The following is a 14433-nucleotide window of genomic DNA, read 5'->3' on the forward strand; positions in this document are numbered from 1 at the left end:
GTCCTTAAACAAGGCCTGCAGCCTGGCAGTTTACCAGGCTGGAGCTCCTTTTGCCTTTCCCCAGCACTGCTCTGCTTAAGGTACCTTCCTCTCAGGCAGCTAGCCCTTCTCACTCCAGGGCTTGAGCGAGACTCCTTTGCTTCTGGCCCAAAGCCCCCTTATAAGGACCAGGTGTGGCCAGCTACTCCAATCAGCCTATCTTGGCTGTTTTAACTCCTTTTCTCCAGCTGCAGCCCTCTCCAGGGCTGCTTTAACCCCTCCAGGGCCAGAGCGGGGTGACCACCCCGCTACAGATGGAGGTTGGTCCTGGCAGAAACCACCAGAGTCGGAGACCTCCTGGACTACGACAGGGGGATTGGGTGGAGCCCCGCGCGCTCGGACAACGCATGGGGCTTTCCACCCTTCCGACCCCTAGGAGTGTACTCCAGGAGGTGAAGGCTGCCTTGTCACCCGATTCTCTCGTTTTCCTGCAGCGAGCCCTGCAAGAGGGTATTCCCTGCCCACCCCTCACCCCTGGCCCTCTGGATATTTTTCTTGGGTCCCTGTTCTGCAAGCCCCCCCGGCCTCCCCGCTCCCACACTCCGAGGGTATGCAGCCGGTCCGGTTTCGAACCACGCCCAGAAACCATCTGTACACGCTCGTGCTCTATACATTGCATTTCCTCACCTTCGTGTCCCGCCCCGATACCAAATGGCAGGACTATCTTCCACCTAAAAAGGGTGAGGAGCCCTGGTGGGCTAGCCTTTATTCCACCTTGGTCCCACGGCCCGCCGGGGACATTAGTTGATGGCTCCTTCATGAAGCCGTGAGCATGGGCGTGCACCTGGCATGGTTCACCCCTACACCTGAGGCCTGCCCCTTTTGCGGCGTGAGGGAGAACCTGGCACACGCCTATCTCGAATACGCCAGGTTGCAGCCCCTATTCTGGCTCCTCCAGGTTGCCTCTTGTTGAGGTTCTGGCTGCACTTCTCCCCACTTGTTCCTCTTTGCACACCCTATCCATGGCCCCATGAAGTCGCGAGACCTCCTTGTCAACCTCCTCCTGGCTCTGGCCAAAGTCTCCATCTATAATACCAGGAGGAGGATGTTGGACGAGGGGGTGCTCTGCAACTGCGGGATCTATTTCCGTTCCTCCCTAGTTTCACGCATCTGGGCAGAGTTCCACTGGGCAGCATCAGCGTTTTGAACCTCTGACCTTCACTCCGATCCCTGTTTTTCATTAGTTGTCCCCCGCAATCAGTTGGTCCCTGGGTCCAGTGGTCCCTCCCGTTAGGCTGGGGGAGGGGCCTTTAGCAGTGGGTGTGCTTGCGCCTTCCCACCTCCCAGGTTTTTCCAATACGACCCCGCTACAGAGACAAAATAAAGAGCAAAAGGAGACAGTGGGACACTCTACTTTCTTGCACCTAGCGCTGGTGTAAATGAGTGCAGAAAGAGGATGTAAAATGCTACAAACATCAGAATGGCAGTGTCTTACCCTCACTTTGCACAGGGGCAAATGACTGCACAAGATACAGGGAAACAAAGAATCAAGCCTAGTGTGTCATCTTGGTGAAAAAGGACAAAGCGCTGCACTAAAAATATCGCTTCCACGTGAGCAATTGCTGTAATTGCCACAAGTCTGTTATCTTTATGGTGACTGGGAGGGGAGGTGGATTGCATGGCAGAGGAGCTTTGTCAATAAAGATATCCTCCACATTTTGGGGAGGAAAAAACCTCAAGTATTCCTGATCTAGCAGTAAACTGGACTAGCTACTTATCCCAGTCACATTGTGATAAATGACAGTAGTTTGCAAAAGCATGTTGGCCTTTTGCTAGATTTCTATTACAAATACAGTCCAACTTCAAGGTATTCTAAACATTCAGTCAGACGCCAAGATAGCTGGGAAGCTGCATTTAATGACGACTATTAGTATGTGTAATGACACGTTAATATCTCTAATGTAAACATTTTTAGCAACATCTTGCTACAGATAGCAGATTCATGACTTGTGTGTTCATGAAGAGCCTGACACAAAATACAGTGAAAGCTATATGTCAACTTCAAACAGATCCTCAACAGTTTATTACAACAGAATATTTGAACAAGTAGGGAAGGAACGGAGAGAAAGTGGGAAGGAAGGAAGAGGAGTAAGATGGGGGAGGGGAAGAAGAAAGGCGGGGAATGTCACCATCTTGCCCTAGGTTATCTCTAGCAAACATTCTAGGTTTTAGTGGTCTCTTAATTTATTAATCTGCAAAAGAACAACGTATTTGTGCAATACTAGTCTAGTACTGGTCTAATCCATGTTTTGTCCCTGCTAATGTAGGTGACTAGGAAAAATAGGACAGAGTTTAGTTATATGTATCCATTTTTAATAAAGTTTAAATTGTGCCTTACAGAGCTTAGACATGCAACGGTATGGAATACATCAGATTGTCTGTCCTTTTGCCTATTTTCAGACAGTCTTCTTAGACAGCCTATTTAGTACTAAAACACCCTCGCTTTTTGAGGAAATCATGTTTTAAAGTAACAAACCTCAGAAGGTAGTGAGTGGATTCTACAAAGTAACTTGTCATCTTTGTTTACTAAAGAATAGAAACCTGATTTAATGGGGAAATACAGCTGTCACATCCTATTGAGTTGAAGGTATCGGATTCTGTAGAGTTTGTTTTGAAGAACTTGTTTGTCACAATATAAGATTATAACACAGTGGTGAAAATGAACAAAATGTCAAGTCATTTATCAGACACATGCTTGAAGCACTGCAGTCAACTGCAAAGCGGGCATCACGTTCTTTGGTCCTGCTCAAAATTATCTCAATTTATCACACTGCTGCTGGCTGCTCATTATTTGTATAAGATGGGGGTGGGGAGGGGCAGCTCGACTCTACCTCCAGGTTGGAATGGGTTCAGCAGGACTGGAGCATGGTGACTATAGCAGTGCAGAATTGTATAGTCTGATAAGGTGTATAAACTTGCCGCGTGGTGTTAATATATTTTTAAATAGCGTATCAGGATAATATTTTCTTGATCCTAGATGTTATTTGTTAATGTAAACCTTAAACACGAATCCTGTGACTGTCTGGAATACTGACTGTTACAGTAGCAACTGCTATACAGTAGTCTAACCACAAGAGTGCCATGTCAATGAATTGACATATATGATAATAAGTTGAGATCTTTAATATGCTAATCTATAGGAGAAGGGCACCCCAACATTAGTAGGGTGAGGAAATACAAATAAGGAATGGGGAGAAAACCCTGCTGAAAATGCATTAGATATAGTGGCATCAGCATACCATATTATAAAAGTTGTATCCCAGCCTGTGGCAGGAGGAGCAAGAGAGGTAGCCCTTGGGAGGTGCCAGAATGATGACCACTAGTGATGAGGAGGAAGGTGATGGTGATGAGGAAGACAATGGCTAACATTTCAGGTTGTTCTGCAAGGGATGGTGTGAGTATGTACATGTTCAGATGTACGTTCTGTAGTCTCTCTGTCTTTCTGGGTTAAAGTGTTTGTGACTATGCTAAATGTATTGATAAACTATTGTAAATACAAAAGGGTTCCTAAAGTGTGAGTACCACAACTGTGAACATCGGGGTTCCCAACTGAACTAATTTTAGTAATACTGGGCCTGATTTTGGGACAAAAACCTGTCAAATCTCAAAGTGATAACTGAGAATTCTTAAGTATTCAGTATAGTTAATGATTCATAGATTGGGCTACACATGAAATGCACCTTGAATCCATTAAATTCCTGCTTGAACCCTTAAAGCACAGAGGAACACTTGCTTTTAGTTCCTCTAGTGTTTTAATGTACTTTGATCTCCCCTAATAAAGGAACAAGCCCTAAGTCTCCAGCCAGATTTGAACTTCCTCAGCTGCTTGCCAGATTCCTCCACTGCCACTCATCGGGTTCCCTCCCAGTCTCTGGGAACATGGACTCACAGCTGAGCTGCCCCCCCCCACACACTTCTGCTGGTTGAGACTAGTTGAGGAGTTCAGCTAGAGATCAATGAAGGTTTCAGTTAGCAGGAAGGTAGGATGGAGTGCTGAGGAGCAGAAGCTGGGGAACTGAGTTTCTAGCAGTGAGAAGGTGGTACAGGTGAGGATTCCCCACTAAGCAAAACACTCTGCACTATTGGCTCCTAACCAGTTTCTAAATTCCTAGAAACAGCCACTCCAAGGGGTAATACACAGAAGAGGCCTGCACAGTTTTCCTATAATAATAAAATGGGTTGGTCAGATTGAGCAGTCTGTCTAACTGAGCTCTTGACAGTGCTTCCCTACTAATCCCTAACACCTTTCACAAATCAAGCCTTTCTAAATCCCAGATGTTTATCTGACTGCTTATGATTCAGTCATTTCCTCCATTTTTGGATCTTCAACTTGACATGGTGGGCCTCATTTTCAGAGGTCTGGAGTGCTCTCAGCTTTTATTGGTCCATGGGATTTGTGGGTGGCACTTCTGAAAACTGGGTCTAAGATCTCTTAAGCTGAGCACCCAAAGTCCGCGACCTCTTTAGAAAATGTGCAGGTAAATAACTTGGAGATATCTAACCTTTTTTTTCCCCCCCTTCTTTCATCAGCAAAATGTGGAGCATGTGGTCCTGGGTACAAGACTCCTTTAGATGCCATGAAAGGCAAGTCCTGTCAACTGTGTTCTGAAATTTAGATTACCAAAACAAGAGCTTTATTGAACTACCCTCAGATTCAGTGAAGATTAATGAGGTGCCTTTTGGGTGTAGCATTAGCTAACTCTGTTCTGCAGCTGGCATAATGGAAGGGGTGATAAGCCCTTGTAAGGGGTAGGGAGATTCCCTGGGAATTCCTTTTTAAGGATAATTTTTTGAAAGTGTGTGCACTTTACATTCAAAGGGCCCTTCAGAAATATCTCTGATCCAAGGATAAGTCTTCCTTGAGCAAAGATGGGCTAATAGAACCCCAAACTGCAAATGGGCCATGCCACAGGCAGGGAAATCCCCTTCAGACTGACCCCTGCCTAGTATGCTTCCCTGCATAATGAAGACTCTGATAATATCTACCCCACCCCACCCCTGAGGAAGACTAAGGAGAAAGGTTCCCAACCTCCAGTTCAGGGGGGCTGGAACAATCTTTAAAGTGGGGGTTCTGAGAGCATTGAACCAAACTGTAAAGTCTGTATATAATGGAAACCACTTCAAGTTGGGAGTGCAGCAGCATCCCCAGCACACCCCTAGTTCCAGCACCTATGCTTCAGTTAGGCAAATCCAACCCAGTGAGAGATTCCTCCAAGACTTGCTTTGGGGATAGTGTGAAGCTGATTTCTGTTGACCTAAACAAGTTCTCTGCCTTGCAAGGTCCCAGAGAGGAGATTGTATACCTGCCCTGTATCTACAGAAACACTGGGATAGAGAAACCTGACTATGTGGCCACAGTGGACATTGACCCCAAATCTCCACACTACTGCCAGGTACACCCCTGTCAAGATTTTGGCTCTAATCCTTTGTACTTAGCCTGGGCTGACCCCAAGCATCTTTAGTGCCGTTTAGTAACACTCTAGCTGCAGCTCCTTGAACCCCTTCTCCAAACGGAAAATTTTTCTGTGCTTGCCAGTGGTGGCTAAATGGGGACCTGATGCACGAAAATTTGGAGGACCCTGAACAATCTCTCTCTCTCTCTCACATATCTATCTATCCGATGGAGTCTTGTCTTGTGTCCACTCCTAAGCCATTAATTTTCCTGCCAAATGTGGGAGGTCAGCTTTATGTTGCCATGTCTCCTTCTGCTCCACTTCTTGCTAACCTATCTGGGACCTGCTGAAATTAAGAAGGTTAGATCCCAAGGGTCCTGCATTAATCTTTCTTTGTCTGCTGTCTTCTTGGTATTTGACTCTGGTAGATCTTTCTCCATCACCACTTTCAAATAGATGTCTCAGTATTGACTATCAATCTAACTTCATGCTACATTTCTTAGAGATGTGCAGCCAGTTCCCAATGAAATCCCAAACCATGGGTAACTCAACTTGTTTCCTATTTCATTAGACACTCTAAACTCAACCCTCCTCCAAAAGGTTCCTCTTCGATTTGCCCAGTTTATGATTTCACATAAATCATATGTGAAACTTGGTGGCTTAGTGGTGTGTTTGCTTTGAGTTTTCAGCCTTTTTCTAAACTTGGTCTTGGGAATCTTCCAGGGATTGCTGAAGGTTAATATTTACCTGTTGTTCCAGGTCTCTTTCAAAGCCTTTCTGTGCTTAGTAGGCATAACCCCATTGTCAGTAGGTATTGAGCAAGATTACTAATCACTGCAGGATCAAATTTGTTGGAGACATCCAACAGGTTTGACAGTTACTCGTTGTTTAAGCTGAGTAGGGTGATCCTGCTTTAGGAACTCTATAAAACTAATCTGTTCTGTCATAAAATGGGAAAGCACAATCTACCTGGCCAAGGCTACAGCTTTCAGTTAGCTGGTAAAACTGTATTTTAGAACCAATCAGTACATGGTTAAAAAAAGTGTAATCTTTCTACCTTTCAAATATTAGATACATTTAATAGCACACCCATTAAAAAACAAATGTTAGGATGTCATGATGTCCAAATTCAAGTGTGATTTTTGTCACAGGGCTCTCTACTCACTGCTAAAGCTCCTCTTTCTAGCTACATCTAGGGATTATCTCTGCCAAACCAACACTCCTTCCTGCAGTTGCACTCTCTCACTCTGTCTTGCTCTCTCAGGACTCAGCTGCTCTCACTTCATTTTTCAGCCCTCCAGCCAGGTCATTGTGGTTTTCCCCTTCTGGGGAAATCACGTGTCTCAGGAATCACTGTCCCTGTCATTCTTCTCTTTCACTGCCGCTTAATGGTGCCACTTCCCTAGTGGCTTGTAGGGGATCCCAAGCCCATGGGAAACCAAGGCCTACCCTCTACACTGGGTTCCAGCCCAAAGACCTTACAACAAGCTGTCAAGGTCTGCATAGTCCTATCCCTTACTGCTTTATCTCTGGGTGACCTCACCTTCTCTCACCCTAACAGTGCATGCATGGCTGCCTACCACTCTCAGCCACAGGCCCCTCCTGTTCCTCTCCAGCTGAGCTTCATCTCTAATTAGTCCTACTTGTTCCCTGGCTCCTCCTCCAGGTGCAGCCTAAGTGTTTAATTGGCCCACCTGGCCACCTTAACCTCTTCAAGCCTTATGTGGGATGGACACCCCGTCACAGATGCACAGAGAGTGATTTGCCTAATATCACACATGATGGTGGTAGAGAGCCAGGAATAGGACTCAGGAGTCCTGTCTCCTGTGCTAATGGCCCAGAATGGGATTTTCTTTAAAACCACCTAATGGATTGAGCATCAAGGGATTCTTAAACTACTCTGAAAATCTCGACCTAGAACTACTGCCTGGATAACAGCAACAATTGCCCTTGTGTTTCCTATGCTGTGTCTGTATTTCTAAAGAACTGTTTTTCTTAGGACTGCCTGTCTTACAGACTGAGTCTGAACCATGCCTTTGATTTCATAGGTGATCCACCGCCTGCCCATGCCCAACCTCCGAGACGAGCTCCATCACTCTGGGTGGAACACCTGCAGCAGCAGCTTTGGGGATGTCACAAAAAAACGGAACCGGCTGATTTTTCCCAGTCTGATTTCTTCCCGCATTTATGTGGTGGATGTGGGCACAGACATGCGGGCTCCCAGAATACATAAAGTATGTCTGAGGTGACTCCAAGAGATGTATCTCACCCAGGAGATGGGAACTAAAATTTCCCACTTATGAATGTGGATGAGGAAATCCAGAACAGGTTTTTAGGGCTTTTGGGGAACCTTAAGAACTGGTCAGTTTCAAAGTCTTTAGAATTTTAAAGAAAATTATTCTTTTTCCACAGCCAAAGAAGATTAAGTTCTTAAATCCTTGAGCTCTATATGTAGAGCAACATCCCCCTCCCTCAACCTGATGTAAATTGGTGCCCTCAACGTACAACTTGTAGTTTAGGGTAACTTTGGTTCTTTGGGTAACAAGTGTGACTAAACCCTACTCTAGAGCAATGATGGCTGCTTTGAACTAGCTCACTTGATATGCTAAAATTATCTCCTTTTTCTAAGTACCAAATTAAGCTGGCACCTGAAAATCAGGCAGTGTTCTCTTTGCCTTTAATAGAATCCCCAGTAATAAAGGTGCTGGAGTCACAATTTAGCTGACCGGTACCTTGCTGATTCAGACAGACTAGACTCCATCTAGTTCTCCTCTAGATGTATTGAGGGAACAGACAGCTCCAGTGTGTCACAGACAGCTCTGACTTTCAGATGTACTGAGTAACTCTCGGCCACTGGTTTCACATAACTTGTCTTTCGACTAGAGACATGCTTTCAATGTAGCAGCAGGGTACACGTTCTTCAGGAGAACCACTTAGTGACAGTGGAATTGATTAAAATATATACAAACTCGTACCTTTGAACTTCAGGCACTGGGATTTTGTTTATTCTCGCTTCATAGTTCAAGCTGGGCAAATAAAAGACTTTTCAGTTCACTTGCAATTAAAAAGGAAATTAGTTTTGGGCTGAACAAAACATTTTGTTTAACCCAAAATAATATGTTTTGTTTACATTTCAAGCATATGTTTTAACTTTTTTTTTTAATTTTGAAACAAAAATTCATCAAATGGGAAAAATGTAAATATTTAATTTTTTTTTCCTGAATAGTTTCAATGTTTCTCCTCCTCCCACCCAACCAAAACAGTTTGGTGAAATTGACATGAATTCATGAAATGTTTCGATGTCACCAAATCTCTATTTTTTGCTGAAAAAATGTTTCGGTTGAAAAATTTTGCCCAGCTTTATTCATAATTTCCTTCTCTCTGTCTGGCCGAGCCCAGAACACAGGGGCTGAGTTTTCAAGTGGAAAAAAATCCAACAGCCTAGAACTTTGAAGAGTTTTAAGACGTCAGGAAACCCTCCTGGATGGGGATAGGGATTGACACTCTGATTTTGACTGGGGGTGGCCTGACCAAGGAGGGATTGACTATGTGCATATAAACTCTCCTTAGATGATTGAGCCAGTGAATGTATTCTGGAAGTGCGGCTTAGCCAATCCCCACACAACTCACTGCTTGGGCAATGGTGAGATCATGATCAGCAGCATGGGAGACCCATCCGGCAATGGCAAAGGTATTTATCCCCTGTAGTCATTCAAGAGAAGGAATCCTTGCTACAAAAATCCAAGCTACAAAACTGGAAGCCTTGTTGAGAACTTGCAATCCTTTTGAGCTGCTGGCCAGTTTAGCAGCCCTGGAGTCAGAAGTTCTCTACTTTACCACAGAATAGGTACATAGAATCATAGACTGTCAGGGTTGGAAGGGACCTCAGGAGGTCATCTAGTCCAACCCCCTGCTCAAAGCAGGACCAATCCCCAATTTTTGCCCCAGATCCCAAATGGCCCCCTCAAGGATTGAACTCACAACCCTGGGTTTAGCAGGCCAATGCTCAAACCACTGAGCTATCCCTCCCCCCAATCAGGAGGCATGGCAGGGCAAATTTCACAAACACAGTCCCCTGTCAATGTGATTCAATCCTGACTTGGAGTACCCACCTCCGGTGTTAAAGGTTAGTTCAGTATCTAGGGCACATCCAGTCCTTGAGAGCTTTGAGCCTAAGAAGGGGACAATTGTGAATATTTGTAGTTTGGACACTTGCCAACAGGTGTACTAGGCTGAGACTAATAGGGCTTTCTTATTGCATAGTTGCTGTCAGTTGTTAACTAGGATAGGGCTGATCCCCCAGATGTGCTGGAATTGCTTTTCAGAACAAAGGGAACTGAAACATTTTGGTTTAGAAGAGAATGCTACATGTCAGGTGCTCTGTGGCCCTTCCTCCCCCTCTACTAGGGGCTCCATGCATGCCATCCAGATTCCTGCTTCCCTCATCACCACTGCTCTCCCCCAGTCCTCCTCAGGCCCTGCTTCTCCATTGCACTCCTACAAACCCTCCTTGCAAGGCTCTGATTTCTGTTAGCTCAGTCTACAGACAACTTCCTCATTAGGCAGGTTTAGCAGTTGCCACTGATGCATGTTGGTGGCAGCAGAGAAATTCCTCTGCCTGCAGCACCAGGCAGTCTGGGGCCCCTGATTTTCCTCTGAATCAGGCTTTTACCATTTTCTGATTTGCACCCAAATCAATATCTTGTTCCCATCGATGCCTAGATCATTCCCTGAAATTTTGGAATTGATCAGATGCTGTGTTCCAAAGTTATCGCATACAGGCCAACAGAAATGCTATTGAGTTGTATCATAGAATATCAGGCTTGGAAGGGACCTCAGGAGGTCATCTAGTCCAACCCCGTGCTCAAAGCAGGACCATGCTGGGCCTTACTTTGCTTGGCCAGTTGGCATACATGTCTGGTTAGGAGGACACTTATGTTAAGATACTTCATTGTTGAATCTTTGGGAGGAAATTCTCTTTGAGTTAATTTGCTTACTGGTAGAAATATTAATGAAAGCCCTTGCAATGGAAAGCACAGAAAAAACATCTCCGTTCAGAAAGCTTTCTCCACCCTCCCTCAAGTACATGTAACATGCTATTGCCTGTTAGAAGAAGAGTTCAATATTGCATTGTGTCTTATCCTGCTTAAGTTCTTAAACTGGGTGATTAAAATCAAACAATTTGTTTTGTTTTTGGCATCAGGTGGCTTTATCTTGCTGGATGGAGAGACTTTTGAGGTGAAAGGGAACTGGGAGAAAGGATCCAACATCCCTAAACTTGGCTATGATTTCTGGTACCAGCCACGGCATAATGTCTTGATGAGCACGGAATGGGGAATGCCAAAAGTCTTGGCAAATGGGTTAGACCCAGCAGACCTAAAGACTGGTGAGAGTGTGTTTGTTTAAAATTTGATGACATTCTGGTCCAGTGTTCAATAAAGCGAGGACTGCATCCAGGGACTCTCCTATCACCAGTGAAGGCTGGTGATTTCAGAGTACATAGGCAAAATTGTCATATAAAGATGTCTGCAGAGTTAGTTTACACCAGTCATTAAAGATCACAATGTATACGGCCCCAAACAAGGCAGGCAAAACCTACTCTGAGTGTTCTTTAATAGTTCTAGCTGGTGACATCAGAAGTTCAGCAAAACCTTGGGAACATATGAACTTGAATGGCCACAAGGGCTATAGAGCTGTACTCAGTGTCAGAATTCAGCTGTGAGGAGGAAGGGGCATCTCAGTTTAGTGTGACCTCCCCTCAGAAGGTCATCTTGTTCTTCCCTATCAGCTCCACGGGAGACAGTCACATAGCCAAAATGTTGGAGGCCACTCATACTGCTTTTGAAAAGACCCGTATGTAGCTAACCTGGGGTGTTCAGACCTGAAGGATCAATGGATTGAGACCCTCTGGTCTCCCATTGAACTCGGTCTTTCTCTGTTTTCTACTGCACACAGGCCAAGGTGTTGTAGTGTCAAGAATCCCACAGTCTGATGCCTGACCCCTCACCTGTGATGATTTTTAAATGGGTGAAGATTTTTGGCATGATTATATAGTTAAGAGCAAAGGTCCATTCTCTGTGCTATTAAAACCCTTGAAACCTTTCATAGAATCGTATGACTGGAAGGGACCGTGAGAGGTTTTCTAGTCCAGTCCCCTGCACTCAAGGCAGGACTAAGTATTATCTAGAGTAGACCATCCTTGACAGGTGTTTGTCTAACCTGCTCTTAAAAATCTCCAGTGATGGAGATTCCACAGCCTCCCAAGGCAATTTATTCCAGTGCTTAACCACCCTGACAGTTAGGAAGTTTTTCCTAATGTCCAACCTAAACCGCCCTTACTTCAATTTAAGCCCATTGCTTCTTGTCCTATCCTCAGAGGTTAACAAGAACAATTTGTCTCCCTTCTCATTGTAACAACCTTTTATGTACTTGAAAACTGCTATCATGTCCCCACTCAGTCTTCTCTTTTCCAGACTAAACAAACCCAATTTTTTAAATCTTCCCTCACAGATCTTGCTTTCTAGACCTTTAATCATTTTTATTGCTTTTCTCTGAACTTTGTCCACATCTTTCCTGAAATGTGGCGCCCAGAATGGACACAGTAATTCAGTTGAAGCTTTATCAGCGCAGAGCAGAGCAAAAGAATTACTTTTATCGTGTCTTGCTTACAACAGTCCTGCTAATACATCCCAGAATGATGTTTGCTTTTTTTTTACAATACAATATTTAGCTTGTGATCCACTATGACCCCCAGATCCCTTTCCACAGTACTCCTTCTTAGGCAGTCATTTCCCATTTTGTATGTGTGCAATTGATTGTTCCTCCCTAAGTGGAGTACTTTGCATTTGTCCGTATTGAATTTCATTCTATTTACTTCAGACCATTTCTCCAATTTGTCCAGATCATTTTGAATTTTAATCCTAACCTCCAAAGCATTTGCAACCTGTCCCAGCTTGGTATCGTTCTCAAACTTTATAAGTGTACTTTCAATGCCATTATCTAAATCATTGATGAAGATATTGAACAGAACCAGACCCAGAACCCATCTCTGCAGGACCCCACTTGATATCCCTTCCAGCTTGACTGTGAACCACTGATAACTCCTCTCTGGGAACGGTTTTCCAATCAGTTATGTACCCACCTTATAGTAGCTTCATCTAAGTTGTATTTCCCTAGTTTGTTTATGAGACGTTCGTGCAAGACCGTATCAAAAGCCTTACTAAAATCAAGATATAGCACATCTACTACTTCCCCCCTATTCACAAGGCTTGTTACCCTTTCACAGAAAGCTTTTAGGTTGGTTTGACATGATTTGTTCTTGACAAATCCATGCTGCTGTTATTTATCACCTTATTTTCTTCTAGATATTTGCAAATTGATTGCTTAATTATTTGCTTCATTATCTTTCGGGTACTTAAGTTAAGCTGACTCCCAGGGTTTTCCTTATTCCCCTTTTTATAGATGGGCACTATATTTGCCTTTTTCCAATCCTCAGGAATCTCTTCTGTCTTTCATGACTTTTAGAAGATAATTGCTAATGCCTCATTTATCTCCTCAGTCAGCTCCTTGAGTATTCTAGGATGTATTTCATCAGGCCTTGGTGACTTGAAGACATCTAACTTGTCTAAGTAATTTTAAATTTGTTCTTTCTCTATTTTACCCTCTGATGTTACCTCATTTTCACTAGCATTCAGTATGTTAGATGTCCAGTCGCTACTAAACTTTTTGGTAAAAACTGAAGCAAAAATGTAATTTAGCACTTCTCCCATTTCTACACTTTATTGTTTTTTCCCCCCTCATTGAGTAATGAGCCTATCCTGCCCTGGGTCTTCCTCTTGCTTCTAATGTATTCTTCTAGTATAGGCTGCAGCTGCAATAACTCTCCTTGCCAGAGGCATTTAATTGTTTATCTGTCTGTCTGCGCTCTTGGAATTGGTTGTTCTCCAAGGCTAAAATCACCTCTCCTGACTTTATTTTTGTTTGACTTGATCTCTCAGGGAGCTATGGCCGTTACATTAATGTGTGGGACTGGACCACTCATGTCTTCACTCAGTCAATTGACTTGGGGGAAGACTCCATCCCTCTGGAAATCAGATTCCTCCACAACCCTGATGCAGCAGAGGGATATGTTGGTTGTGCTCTGAGTAGTGCAATCCATCGCTTCTACAAGACAGAGGTAAGCACTCTAGCAGCTGCCATGTGACAGAAGGCAAGGTTAAACATGAGCATGTTTCAGAAATCCACTGGGTCACTTAGACAATGGAATTCAGTTAGGATAGATTTGGGCAGCATCTGTTTTTTGTGTTGCATCCAGGTTGACCAAGCTGTATGGCTCTATGAAACCTCCCAGAAACGTCATGGATAGGCACCAAATCTTTGCTCTAGAAGGTCCAAGAAAATACTACTTGTTCCCAAAGGAAGTCAATTGGCCCATGTCAACTTATATTGGGAGCTCCCACAAGCTCCTAACGTTCTTTGTCTTTGGCTGAGTTTCACTTGCATTGTAGAAATTCTGTGTCCAGTGTGCCCTGCCAGTGCCTTTACAAGCCAGTGGGCATTTGGAAATGAAGAGATAGTTAATAAATACCAAAACTTGCTATATTGGGAACCCAACAAAAGCCAATATCCCCATGTGAAATAATGTGCCCTCAGCCTCTAGCCACTTTAAAATGAACTCTTTGGCTCTTGAGAACTGGGTGGCTTGGAGAGGTCTTGCCAAACAACCTGTTCTTACAATAATATTCCTGTTCGTGGAGTTCATTTGAGATAACAAGCTGAGTGAGGTAATATCCTGTATTGGAACAACTTCTGTTGGTGGGAGAGACAAGCTTACCCAGAACTCTTCTTCAGGCCTGGGGAAAGTACTGTGTCACAGCTAAATACAAGGTGGAGTTCATATAAGGGACATTCATTTTACATCTCACAATGGATCTAGAGAACAGCTTAAATGGAATTAAACTGATTTTCCTATATGCACGTATAATTATCTAGACTCTTTGTA

The 14433-nt window shown here is 44.0% G+C and overlaps 1 protein-coding gene across 2 annotated transcripts in view; it reads left to right on the plus strand.

Moving 5' to 3' along the window:
• Positions 1–14433, plus strand: part of SELENBP1 (selenium binding protein 1) — a 34262-nt gene that overhangs the window by 12515 nt on the left and 7314 nt on the right. For both annotated transcript variants that reach the window (XM_073322696.1, XM_073322697.1), the window contains exons 2-7: positions 4570–4623; positions 5320–5432; positions 7481–7666; positions 9003–9123; positions 10636–10818; positions 13430–13608. In XM_073322696.1, coding sequence (XP_073178797.1) covers positions 4570–4623; positions 5320–5432; positions 7481–7666; positions 9003–9123; positions 10636–10818; positions 13430–13608 — 836 coding nt within the window. The remainder of the gene's footprint in view (positions 1–4569; positions 4624–5319; positions 5433–7480; positions 7667–9002; positions 9124–10635; positions 10819–13429; positions 13609–14433) is intronic.

Source organism: Lepidochelys kempii, chromosome 24 (genome assembly GCF_965140265.1).
Source record: "Lepidochelys kempii isolate rLepKem1 chromosome 24, rLepKem1.hap2, whole genome shotgun sequence".
Classification (NCBI taxonomy): domain Eukaryota; kingdom Metazoa; phylum Chordata; order Testudines; family Cheloniidae; genus Lepidochelys; species Lepidochelys kempii.